This window comes from Vombatus ursinus, unplaced genomic scaffold, assembly GCF_900497805.2.
Source record: "Vombatus ursinus unplaced genomic scaffold, bare-nosed wombat genome assembly UNPS02007822.1, whole genome shotgun sequence".
In the NCBI taxonomy this organism is placed as follows: Eukaryota; Metazoa; Chordata; class Mammalia; order Diprotodontia; family Vombatidae; genus Vombatus; species Vombatus ursinus.
The window spans coordinates 1,497,538-1,511,708 of record NW_020947600.1 but is presented as its reverse complement, the minus strand read 5'-3'; the positions used below and the strand labels follow the sequence as shown (position 1 = coordinate 1,511,708).

The 14,171-nt window shown below is 40.1% G+C and overlaps 1 protein-coding gene across 3 annotated transcripts in view; it reads right to left on the bottom strand.

The window, feature by feature from the left end:
* The window catches only part of LOC114034008 (GPI ethanolamine phosphate transferase 2-like), a 90,701-nt gene that overhangs the window by 24,670 nt on the left and 51,860 nt on the right, over positions 1–14,171 (bottom strand). For all 3 annotated transcript variants that reach the window (XM_027849654.1, XM_027849653.1, XM_027849655.1), the window contains 2 exons: positions 11,014–11,323; positions 2,823–2,986 (listed from right to left, as the gene is read on the bottom strand). In XM_027849654.1, the coding sequence (XP_027705455.1) occupies positions 2,823–2,986; positions 11,014–11,323 (474 nt within the window). The remainder of the gene's footprint in view (positions 1–2,822; positions 2,987–11,013; positions 11,324–14,171) is intronic.

The following is a 14,171-nucleotide window of genomic DNA, read 5'->3' as shown; positions in this document are numbered from 1 at the left end:
GGAAGATCTATACTCCCCAATGCACAGGGGACAACGTCTGTGAATTTTGTACTTCTTCAACCTAGAATATACTGTCTGTCATCAGAAGAAATTACTATATCTACCTGTACTATATAATTGTAAAAGAAATCAGAAGTGCTCTCTAGGAAAAAAAAAAAGAATTACAATGACACAGTCCATTAATTATTGCTTTTTGAGGGACGCTGAGACTGATATAACTCTAAGTTACTATTATTCCGCCTACAGGAACCAAAGCTGTCTCCCTCACCCCTTGCCTCTGTTCCCCCTAAGAGGACAGGGATAGGAATGAGTCTATTTCCCTCTCCTGGGGGCAGAGAAGGTTGGCTTCCACAATGCCACCAGCTTGTCTCCCCAGGTGTTAGCACTCTCTCCCTCCTGAAATGACTTGGTAGATTCTTTGTATTAACATACAGTGTACACATTGCATCCCCTGAACTACACAAATGGTTCTTAATCCTTCAGGATTAAGACTATTCCATTCTGCCTTGCTACTCCACAACACAGCACAATGCCTAGCATATAAATATTTGTTAAACGGAATTTTTCAAAATGCTGAAGCTGTCATGTCAGTTCCCTGATTGAGAAACTTACTCAACACTTCACCTCTTAGGTAGGAAGCTCTTTGAGGGTACAGACTGTGTCATTTTTCATTTTTAATCCTCAGAACAGTGCCTTAGGCATGTTAAATGCCTAACAAATGTTTGCTTCACTAAACTGATTAGACTGACATTCAAGGTCTCCTGAAATCTGGGCCCAATCCATTGTTCTAACTTTATAGTCTTTTTCCCAACTTCTATTCTCTATTCCATTGAATGGTGGGCTTACTGGTCCCTAAACACAACTGACTCTAAGCAAAGACCTGGATGGAGAAATTCATGCTCTCCTGCCTGAAATATATTTTCCTTTTCCCCTCAGCCTATCCAAATCTTCTCTGCCATAAGATGCCTACTTCACGGGGTCTTCCCTGACCACTTTTGTACCCAAAGATTTCTTTTTCTTATGAACTCACCTAGTACAGTTGGTGAGACCCATTCGGCATAGCACTGTTCTTTAATTTCTGAAGTGTATCTTCTCCCTGGCTGGACTATAAACTATTAAGAAGAAGGACTGTGTCTCATACTACTCTGGAACTCTCCTAAGGTCAGTCTGCACAGTGCCTTGCATATGATAGTCACTCAACAACATTTTTTTTCGTTGACTTATTTAACACACAGAGGCAAAGCTATTAGGCATCTATCTTAAGGAAGTCAAAGACAGAAAGAAAGACCCCAAATGTACAAAAATATTTGTAGCAGCTAAGAGGTGGGAAAAAAGTAAATGCCCACTGGTGAAGAACAGCTGAACAAATCATAGCATGTTAACGTAATGAAATATTATTCTGCCGTAAGAAATGATGATTATGAAGAATTATGAGAAACTTGGGAAGAACTGAGGCAGAGTGAAGTTAATATAATGAGAAGAACAACGTACATGATGACCATGATATCATCGGGAAAAATAACACTGAAAGACCTCAGAACTCTGATCAACACCATCAACAGTCATGAGTGCAGTGGACTCAGAGTGAAGCGTGCCTCCCACCTCCTGGCAGAGCGTGTGGACCAGAGGTGCAGAATGAGGCAGACGTTTTCAGACAGGGTCAAGTGCAGATTCGATTTGATTGTACTTATTTTGGAGGAAGGAATGGAGAGTAATTAGGAAGTGACATAAGAAAAGATCAATAAGCTTTTTTAAATGACACAGATTTACACACCTTTTTAAAAACACAGTTAAAATGCACAGTCAAGTCTCCTTACTCATAGATACTCTATTTACCCACCAAATCTATGCCAAGCCTCTAGCACATTCTATGCAACATATCTCCCGGGGCAGCTCTCAGTAGAAACCTAAGAAGGTACCTTACAGGATTCTCCAGGGGTTCGCAGCTTTTAAAGTCAGATACTCAAATTACTCTGTTCACATGCTCCAGAAAAGTAAAGAACAAATTTCACCATTGAGCCAGATGCCCAAGAACAAAATCTGTGAGGACAGTTGAATATGTCTCGTCTCCTCTGCACTTAGAAGCCAGGCTGACTAATGTTGAGGCCAAAGAACTAACAGAGATAAGCAGACTAGGGTGTAGCCAAGAGCTCTCATGGAAAGCTCTTTCAGGGGGAGGATGATCCAATTCTGGAGGTACCAGGTACCTCCGTCTACCACACCTGGATGTCTCATAGGTAGAAGTCTCCCAAGCCCTTGTTGCTTAACGGTTCCTTCTTGTTATATAGAACAGTCAGGAACAATGGACATGAATAGCTAGTCTGGAAAAAAAAATCCTGTGGGCTCCCTAGTACTACTGTGAAGGTAAAGGATGGGCTGCACGTTGGAGGAAGAACACCAGACTTGGACCTAGGTTCCAATTCTGGCTCTGGTTACTTACTGCCTATCCCTAACCTTGAGCAATGTAATTCTCCTTTCTGGGCTTGATTTCCCTCATTCATAAAATAAAATTGGTCTACATCAGGAGTCTTAACCTTTTTTTTTGTGTCATGGATCCCTTCAGGAATCTGGTGAAGCCTACAGACCCCCTTCTAAGAATTTTTTTTTTAAAATGCATAAAATAAAATTCATACGATTACAAAGGAAACCAATCATGCTGAAATATGATTACTGAAATATTAAAAAAGACAAGTTCATGGACTCCAGGTTAGATGATCTCTAAAGTCCCCACCAACTCTAACTCACATAATTCTGTGAATGCAAGTGTTATTCTTAATTCTAGTTACTTTATTATCAGATTTGTAGTTAAAATAAGTCATTACCTGTTGTTTTCTGAACTCAAAAAACTCAGTAAGTGAATGGCCCAAAGGATAGGTCCTACATATGTTGCAAAGGCTGTGAGGAACATAGCTGGTACTTCGATATAGTGGTCTAGGCCAACAAAGCCTGCTGAAATATCCACTGTGGCAATGTTATTGGAATTACCCTGAAAATAGAGGAGAAAAAAGGTAGATGAGTCTAGTGAGGTATTAAATTTATTAAAACATTTTAAAAGGTTACACAATGCTTAGAGGCTTTAATGCCAATAGTAAAATCTTAATTATGTATTTGTTCATTAAATTTTTTATTAAGACTTACTACACACGACACTGTGCTAAGTATTGCCAGAGGTACAAAGACTAATAAAACAAGGTCCCTCTCGTCAAGGAGCCTATATATAGTCTAGCGAGAGAAATCAGTTGTGTAACCCATATAACTACAATACAAAATAGACTGTGATGTACATGATGTGCACATAAGAAAAGGACAAAGTGCTTTGAAAAAGGGGAAAAGTCACTTCTGGCTAAAAGATAAGGGAAAGCTTCACGGAAAAAGCAGCATCTGTGGATCACTGTAACAAATTTAAAAGTTCTCAGTTAAGGACACCACGATAAAATAAAAAATGCCTTGTCTTTTGAGTCAGAATACTTGTGTCTAAGACTTCACTCTGACTTGGCAAATTACTTCATTTCTGAGACTCCATTTCCTTATCTGTACAGTGGGCAGGTAGATGGCACAGTGGATGGAGTGCTGGCCCTAGAGTAAAGAGAACCCAAGTTCAAATTCAGCCTCAGACACTTAGTAGCTGTGTAACCTTGGACAAATCACTTAACTCTGTTTGCCTCAGTTCCTTAAAATGAGCTGGAGAAGGAAATGGCAAACCACCACAGTATCTTTGCCAAGAAAACCCAAAATGGGGTTACAGAGAGTCAGACATGACTGAAACCACTGAAGAAACACTAAAAGGTGAGGATAATACCTACAATAACTACTTCACAGGGTTGCTGTGAGAACTATAAAAATGTGAGTCGTTATGGGGGAACAAGGGAAAAACTGCTTACTTTTCAACGAAATCTTGGAAATTTCAGTCAAGGGAAGACTTAGAGGGACATGATCACCAACTTCAAACACCTGAGTGATGCGTGAAGGACAGGCTTTGGCTAAAACATATCCAGGACAGAACGACAGAAGTTACAGGGAAACCAACTTCAGTCTCCAATAAGGAAGGACTTTCTAACTTCCAGAAAACTGAATAGACTATTGCATGAGGCAGTGACTTTCACCTCATTTGGCTCTATCTAGGTATTGGAAGTACTTAAGTGGATTTAAGTACTGGATGGTATGTAAGTAGAAATGAGTTGATCACATGAAGTTATAGAGGAATTCATGCTTTAGGTAAAGCTTGGAAATTAGATGACCTTTCAGGTCCCTTCCACCTCCTGGATTCCATGATCATATGAATTTTGCTGTTGACTCTGCAGTCCTCAAATAGCTTACTCCTTAGATGACCTACACGCCCTCAGGAACTGGTGTATAGTCCACTTCTATTATAGTTCAGCTTTTTCTTAAAAAGCAAGTTTCACTGACATCTTTTGTTTTTACACCCTGGTCATCTCTGGAGTATTTTTCTGTAGTCAGAGAAGCATGAGAAGACTTATTTGAGCTGATTAAAAAAAAAAAAAACGAAGAAAGCAGAACCAGGAAAACTGTACATAATGATTATGGAAACAGAAACATAAAGAATAAATAACCTAAACTGAACCCTGGAAAATTACAATATTTGAGCGTGGCTCAATAGAAGAACTGAGAAAATCAATTTCCTCCCCTCTTTACAGACATGGGGGATTATGGCCATGGAATATTATATATACTGTCAAACACAATTTATTGGTTGGTTTTGCTGAACTTTTTTTTCCCTCTTACCTGTTCCTGTAAGCAGTGCCTTGAAGGGCAGGAGAGAGGGGATGAGTATATTCAGAAAGAAAAGTAATATAAAAGCAAAAGATATCAATAAAGTAGAATTTTTAAAATGAGGAAGTTGAACTAGATGGTCTTCAAGATTCCTTTCAGCTCTAAATCTACAATTCTATACTTGTTTCATTCTGCAACAATTTTTACAAATCTTCCCATGCTTCTGAATTCCCCACATCCCTCATTTCTATCCACATAATAACATTACATTAATATATACACAATTCTCCAAATACAGCCATTCTCCAAATGATAGGTGCTCACTTTGTTTCCAGTTCTTTGCTACAACAAAACATGCTACTATAAATATTCTGGTTTATACTGGAACTTATTTTTGTCTTAGACCTCCCAGTAACAGGATCTCTGAGTCAAAAGGTAGGAACGGTTTAGTCATTTTCTTGCATAATTCCAAATTGTTATCCAGAATGGCTGCTCCAATTCACAACACCACCTGCAGTATATGAGTATGCCCGTCTTCCCACAGCCCTCCAACATTGACTGTTTTCCATTTTTGCCATCTTTACTGTTTTGTAGGGTGTTGGGTAAAACCAGTACTTGAATTTGGAGCAGTTATCCACATGGTCATTTATAGTTTTCAATTATTTTGAAAACTTCATATTAATAGTCATTACCTCTTAAAGAAGAATTTTTAATTATCTTCCCTCTCCCTCTTCACGTAGAGGAAAAACAGTCAAGTGAAAGAGTCAGAGTGCACTTGAAGTCAGAAGGCTGCACACAGATCTAGAAGAAAATCTATCTCCAGCCTAGAGGGAAGACATGGTGATCTAGCAAAGCTGGGCAACTGAACAATTCTATCTAAAACTCTTCACAGTATGACTCAGTGAATTCCTAGATACTCAGACTACTCATATTCAATAGTTTTTTTTTTTTTTAATTTTAATCCCTTGATAAACTGAATATAGATGATGTGGGGATTAGAGTTTGGAATAATCTTTGTCATTGTTTTCCTCCACTCACTGGAATGAATTGTTGAGAATAAAGACCAGGAACACATTTGTTGACAACACCCCACATGCAGTTCTATCGGGAAGGATCATCATTTATTAGCTTCTTACGTATTGCCTAAAAATACTAAGGACAAAACCATGATAGAACATGCCAGATTGTGTATAGTTAATTCACACATGTTTATGAAATGCAAGTACATTGTGTCTTACTAATTAAAGAGCTAAAGGATACTTGATTTTACAAGCAAGATTTTAGTTGACCACATAGCAGATCTAGATTTCAGCACATTTGCGAAAAAGTCTCTCAATCTATCTTTCCAGACAAGATGGAAGAATGTGGGTTGGATAGCACAAGAGGTGGACATATAATTGAGCATCCTTAAACAAAGAATATGGATTAATGCGTGGATATGAAGGGAGATCTCTATTTGCAAACAGAAAGCTTTGTACTGGATCCTGTCCCATATAAAAAGAATTTTAGATCCAAGAAGGTTATTAGAAGATCATCCAGTCCTTGGCTCTTTCTCTTTTCTCTCTCTATCTTGGATTATCACATCTGCTCTCACAATTCTAAGGATCCTCTATCTCTAAGTGGATGACTTCTAAATATAGACCTTCAGTCAAAAATTTCAACAGCTTCCCAGCACATCCACCTAGATGTTCCAACAGCCCCTGAAACTCAATACGAATTAAACTGAATTATCTTCCCCTCATTCTCTTCATTATTCTGTTGATGGTCCCAGACAACACAACTCAAAACCTCTTCCAAACTTCTTCCTCTTCCTCATTCTCTAATCAGCTGCCAACTCCTGTAGATTCCATCTTTGCAAATGCTCTTGCATACATACCCTCCTTGCTACTCCCACCACTCTGGTTCAGGCCAGAAATACACAAAAAGAGCCTAACAGTTGGAGGTCATTAAGCTCATTTTGTAGCTAAAAAGGAATTCTCTCTATGACATCCCTCCAGCTACCACTTAAAAAAAAAAATCTTTAGTGCCAGGGAATCCACGAGCCCATTCCCAGGGTCTCATTTTACAGATGAGGAAACTGAGGTCCAGAGAGGTTAGACAGTCACAAAGGTAAAAGGTAGCAGACTGGGATTCAAACCAGGCTCTATACTGTCAAATCAACTGCCCCGTCCTGTCTTCCTTCTACTTCTCTCTTTGGGCCAAGCACAACAAGTTCAATCCTTCTGCCATAATAAAAGCTAGCATATTTCTAAAGAGTGCTTTAAGGTTTGCAAAGCATTTCACATATGCTGTCTCCATAGATGAGATCACATGAGCCGGCCCTTCACATACTATTATTTGAAGACAGGCATAACGTGTCCCCCCAAAGTTCTCTCTTCTCCAGGAAAAATGTCCCCAAGTGTTTCTCATATAGCCTGTCGCTGAATCCCTTACCCATCCTATCTGCCCTTCTCTGGGTACTCTTGGCTCCCAGAACTGAACACAAATAATCTTTCAGATGTGGCCTGACTAGATGACAAGGGATCTTCAATAACCTGCTTCTGGACTCTGCTTCGCCCCGAGGAGTCGAAAATGTTCTTAGCTTTCCAGTTCAATCAAACTGCTGACTCACACCGAGCTTCCAGTGCACTAAGATCTGCTTGCAGGCACTATCTGCTATCTTCCATCACAGTGCACTTGTACAATTGATTTTTCAAAAAAAGACAAAAACAAAAAAAAACAAACCCAAAAAACAGTGTGGGTGTAGTGGAAAGAGGATCCGATTCTCTGTTTGAGAACTGAGGTCTGAAACCTGAGTGTGTTGTTTACCTTCAGTGCGACCTTGGGTGACTCCCTAAGCCTCTCTGGGTCCGAAGCCCTTCTTCTACAAAATGAGGTTTGGGCTTCTCTTCTAGTTCTAAGTCCTATGAACTAGGATTTTGCATGGATCCCAATTAAATTTAATCTGCAATGAGACTTAGCTGATAATCTATTCTAACTCTTGAAGGCTTTTGTCTCTTAATTCTGCCACTCTGAGAGGCACCATAGCCTAATGGAGAGGGAGCCAATGTCGGAGTCAAAAAGTTCTGGCTCTGATATATCCTTGGTTCTGTGACCTTGGGCAAACTGCGTAATCTTTCACTGACCCGTCAGGCAACTCTCTAAGATTATCAATTACAGAACAGTTGTTATTCTACCTTGGAGGGAGTTTCATTATCATGAAATCCCAACACTAATCAAAAAAAATTCGAGAACCCTCCCAATAAAAACATCTATCATTCAATGTGCTAGCTATCACTCCCAGCTTTACACCATCTATGCATTTTATAAGGAAGTTGTCTGTCTTTATCTATGTGGTTTATGTCTTCATCTGATAAAATGCTGAACAGTACAGGGTTAATGACAGATTCCTAAGACACTCTACTAGAGACCTCCCTCCAAAGTGAAATCCATCAATACATGACTACCTTTTGGGTCTGATATTCAACCAGTTCGAATGTGCCTATCTATACTATCATCTAGTCCACGTATCTTCAAATTGTTGATAAGGACTGTCAAATGTTTCATCAAATTACAGGTAAATGATGTCTTTGGTACTCCTCTGAGCTACCAGCTAAGCCAGTAAAGTAACCTCGGCAAAAAAAGGAAATTACATTAGCCTGGCATGACTTAATCTTAATGAACTTAAATTGGTTCTCAGTAATACCACTTCCTTTTCTAAATGTTTGCAAACCATTCCCTTAATACTAAGTTTCTAGAATTTTGGGAGGAATCAAAGCCAATCTTCATTGGCTTAGAAGCCCAAGTAAAAAAGGAAACAACTACTGCCCATCTCCCCAGTCAGATGAGACCAAAGAAAACCAGCTTTCCTGGCAATGAGAACTTCTGAATTCACTGCATCGAAGGAGCTCTCGGCAGCAAAGTCTGTTAACCAGTAGAATACAAAGTATCTTAAGGTGTAATAGTGAAGTGTAATAGAATGTTCAGAAACATAAAGTACTCAAGGAAGACAAGAATCTCCTGCGCAGAGAGTTTTGAAATGGGATCTGGACAACTCGTCACAGCCTGACATAAACAAGGCTTAACAAATCTGCTCTGGATTTGAAGCTAGCTACCTAGTTTAGGAGCCAGATAAATGTACCGAATAAACCACATTAAAAAGTGCTTTACCGTTTCAATCAATTTTTTTCATGTATTCCACTGAAGATAAAATCACAGCAACCAGAAATGAACACACTATTAGAGATGCGTTCTGACCAGGGCAGAATAGCACAGGACTAGTACCTCTGTAGTACTAGAGGAGAAAAGAGGAGGGGGGAGGGGAGAGAGGGAAGAAGAGGAAGAGAAAGGATGCAGACGAAGGAGAAGGGCGAGGGAAGAGGAAGGAAGGAGAAAGAGGAAATGGATCCAACTCAAGGTCAAACTGACCAGAAGACTGGAATTTTTACCTTGAGAGGAAATACGCTCTCCTTTCCCAAACTGTCCCACACTGAGATGACTATAATGGTGTCCTAATCCAAAGGCAGCATGATGGAGTAGAAAAAATCCTGTATTTGGTGTCAGGATAACTGGGTTCGAATTCTTGCCCGGCCCTTTACTCTGTGTGGTTCCAGGAAATTCACTTCACTTGTTTAACTCTTGCCAACCAGCATCTCCTCATCTGTAAAATGGGGGGATTGGAATGGATGTTCTCCAAGGCCTTTTCCAGTTCTAAGGTTTATGCTTCTGCTCTCCCTTTTCTCCAATCTAATGTACCTTCATGTAACTGCCAAACTCATCTTCCTAATGCACCTCTTCTTCTGCTTCAAAACCCTGTGTTCCCTTCACATCTACAAAACATAACATAAATTCCTCAGGCTAGAATCTCTGAAGGCCCTCCTAAATCTGATTCCAAAGCTATTTCTACACTATTTCCCTTTCCACACTCTGCCTGCCAGTCAAAATGGACTCCAGTTATTCCCTAATCTGGTCTCTACTTCTGATACTGTACAACCTGACACCTGGAATGTGCACCCTATAGATAATTCTTTTCTCTAACATCTAGCTCAAGTACCACCTTCACCATAAGGACCTTCATGATCCTCCCATCCCCAATTTAAAGGGATCTCTCTCCTTATATTTTTCTATTACACTGGAGCTCTCTTTTGCTCTTATCATATTTTACCTGTGTTATACTTATCTGTGCACATAATAAATCCTCCCAATTAGACTAAAGTCCTTGAGGACAGGAACTACAGATTTTCATCTTTATATAGTTAGTGCCATGCCCAAGGAGGCATTTATTAAAAAGTTGACTAAACTGAATTTTGTTGAATAACTACCATTCCACCTCACATCCAGGAAACTGGCAGAGATGACAGCTAATGGAAATAGTCAGCCTTGGAGGAATTACAGAAAGATGGGTACACTAATACACTCTTAGTGGAGCTGTGTATTGGTGCAACCATTCTGGAAAACAATTTGGAATCACACTAAAAAAAAAGTGACTAAAAAGTCCATATCCTTTGACAAAGAGATTATATATGTGCACATATGTATGTACGTGTACACACACACACACACACACACACACACACCAAGGAAATCAAAGACAGAAAAGAAAGGACCCATATACACCAAATCATTCATCTATTCATAGCATCTCCTTCTACAACAGCAAAGACTGGAAAATAAGTAACTGCCATTAGTGGAATATTACCATGCCTAAGAAAACAATGAATATGAAGGATGCAGAGAAGCATGGGAAGACATATAAAGTGATACAGAATGAAGTAAGCAAAACCAAGAAAACAATTTACACAATGACAGACAACAAAATAAATGGAGAGAACTGATCACTGTATAATTATAATGAAGAAGCTTGACCTAGGAGAAGAGTTGATAAAATGTGCTCTCCTTCCTTCTTTGCAGAGGTGAGGGACTATGGACTAGAATAATGCCTACACTGTCAGATGGTCGTGCTGGCTGGTTTTGCTGAAAAGTCTTCCCTCTCTTTATTCTTCATCATGGGGCACAGCTCACTGGGTAGGGGAAAAGTAAGGAGTATATTTGGAAATGAAGCTGATGTAAAAAACAAAATATATTAATAAAATATTTTTATAATACATATAAATCATAATGCTACACATTGACAAACAATTATTTCTTTCAGCAAAGACTACAACTTCTAGACCTGTAATATTGTTAATAATAATTTTCCCCAAGTTAAAGAAAGCAGAAACAATAGCATGTAAAAAGTAAACAGAAGACTCTAAAAGGCAGAAGTCTAAAAAACAGAAGATAGGTAAAAAGTAAACAACATACCTGAAAATAAAAGAACGCTTGGCCAAACCAATAATGCATTATGGTAATTTGAGCTGCATCGTGTTTCAAGGGCTTCCAGATGAATTTTGTCATTACAGCTTGAATCAACAGACTAAACACCAAAACAGGAAGATTGTGAGGTCGGAGCAACAAGGCTGCTAGGAGAACTAATCCGCTATATATTTCCCACAAACCTCGACTCTTGATATTGACATCTGCAGAAATGACTTGGGACTTAAGCAAGTCTTTGGTTCCGGTGAAAAGAATACCCAGAACAAAGACATACACAAAGCGAGCTTCAATAATTCCCCTAAAAGAGAGAGAACAAATTAGGTGTATTAGCATCTTTCTGTAAAATCCAAGTACTTACTTCCATATGTGGCATATAATTCTATTTGCATCAAAGCAAACAGTTAACACAAGCTAGTTCTGCTGGCTAAAACTCCATGGAATCAACTTCACTGCCCCATTGGTAGGGGACACTAAGAATAAGCCTTTGTGTGTGCATAAAAAAAGGAAGGATGGTATCCCACTCTATTCTAACATATCTGACAGTGCTCTGTGTTATCAGGTGAGATGGAAGGAGGGGGAGCCTGGAGTTTAAGATTCAAGGTAATATTTATGTGATTACAGCAAACCAAAAGCAAAGTTCCATTGGTTTGCCACGAGTAGTCTGAAAAATCACTATATTGGTTCCGTTATCAAAGGCACAATTCTGATATGAAGAACAAGGTGCCTTAAACTATAATAAATGATGCAATTTCAGGCCCCTGGGTGAGCCACTGAATTACTAATTCTATCAGAATCACAGAATTACTGTTTTTCAACTCTCTAATGTACAACAAATACTATGGATTATAGCAGTGTTACAGCCATACCTCAGAGATATAGCAGGTTTGGTTCCAGATCAGCACAATAAAGCAAATATCACAATAATGCAAGTCACATGAATTTTTTCATTTCCCAGGACACATAAAAGTTATGCTTACAGTATACTGTAGTTTATTAAGTGGGCAATAGTATTTTATTTAAAATAAACATACATATCTTAATTAAAAAATACTTCATTGCTAAAAAATGCTAACCCTCATCTGAGTCTTCAGTGAGTCATAATCTTTTTGCTGGTAGAGGTCTGGCATCGATGTTGATGACTGCTGCCTGATCAGGGTGGGGGTTGCTGAAGGTTGGGGTGACTGTGGCAATTTATTAAAATAAGACAACAATGAAGCTTGCTGAACCGATTGACTCTTCCTTTCACTTGAACACGCAGAGGCCACTGTAAAGTTATTAACTGGCCTAATTTCAATGCTGTGTCTGAAGGCATTGGGAGGCCCGAGGAGAGGGAGAAAGCCGTGAACAGTCGGTGGGTGGGGCAGGTAGAGCACACACATTTGTCTATGAAGCTTCCTATCGTGTATGAGAGCAGTTTGTGGAGGTCCAAAACAATTACAATAGTAACATCAAAGATCACTGACAACAGACATAATGATAATGGAAGTCTGAAATATTGCAAGAATTACCAAAACATGACACAGAGACAGGATGTGAGCACATATTTGTTGAAAAAATCAAGCCGACAGACTTGCTCAATGGAGGGTTACCACAAACCTTTAATTTATAAAAGCACCCCCCCCATATCTGCAAAGCACAATAAAATGAGACGCGTCTGTAGTATCTTATAGATGGGGCAGCTAATTGGGAACACTTGAGTTTAGATAGTGCCTCAGACACTACACATGTGCGTGTGACCCTGGGCAAGTCACGTAACTTCTTGCCTCAGTTTCCTCATCTGTAGAATGGGGATAGTAATTGTAAAGGACTCAGCACTGTACCAGAATACAGTAAGTGCTATAGAAATGTTAGTTATTATTCAGAGGTTATCTGGTCCAACCTTTACCCAAAGCAGGAATCTTCCATAACATCCCCAAAAATGATGATCTGGGCTCTGCTTGAAGACCTCCTGAGGTGGGGAGCTCACTGCTTCCTAAAGCAGCCCATTCCGCTTTTGGACAGCTCTAGTTTTCCCAGAAGTCTTTTCTCATAACAAAATGACACCTGTCTCCCTGTAAACCCCTACCCTGGGCTGTAGTTGTGTCCTCAAGGGCCAAGTAGAACAAATCTAATCCCTCTTTCACACATAGAGAAATAACGTGAGTTAGTTATGTGGTAAAAGCAGAGGAGATGCCACAGAGGGACATCAGGGAAAAAAAAAAGGATAGGTCCACTTTAACAAGGGCACTGTCAGAAGCTGTCCTGGGGACAGCTAGATGGTGCAGCGGATAGAGCACCAGCCCTGGAGTCAGGAGGACCTGAGTTCAAATCTGGCCTCAGACACATAACACTTAGTAGCTGTATGACCCTGAGAAGTCCCTTAACCCCACTGCCTAGCCAAACAAACAAAAACATAAACAAAACAACAACAACAACAAAACCCCAAAAGGCTTCCTGGAAGAAGCAGCACTGTGGTTCCCAGGCTGCAGCAGCCTCCTCAAAGGGACCCTCTCCCAAAGAGCCCTAGGCATCCCAAAGATGCCTACCCAGCATCCACGGGCTCTGCTGTGGATAACCTCAGTCTGCTGCAGGGGAGAAGATGCTGCTTTTAGACCCTCCCCTCCCAGCTAGACTCCGCTGCTCCTCCTGCTGACCCATCATCTCTCTGGCCACTCCTAGGCTGAACTCCCTCGGTTTGTAGACCAACTGTGGAGTTGGAAACCAGACTGCTGCTGCCCCCTGCTGGTGCTGGGGACACATGCAGGTCTTGGCAGGCAAGTGCTGCCCTGCCCTGGTTAAAGCCATGTCTCTCAGAGCCCTACTTTACGTCAGGGACTGCTTGACTCGCCCACTTCTTAGTTCTTTACTCTGAAAGTCAGCCCCATCCAACCGTTTCATTTCAAAATTACTAAAAAAACCAAAATTCCCAAGAATGACCTTCAGTGGCACTCTTGCTCCTTTCTTTGTTAGGCAGCAGACTCCACAGGACACCCTGGCTTTTAAAGGCACCAGGGAGATTTATTTAGAAAAACTAAGGATGAGTCGGAGAGCCTTAACATATTCTTGCTTTATAGAAAGGGAAGTCATCCAGTTCATTCTCTGCCACCTGGTCCTAAAGGGATGGAGAGGCCGGAAACCTCTACATCACTTTCATCTATTAAATGTTT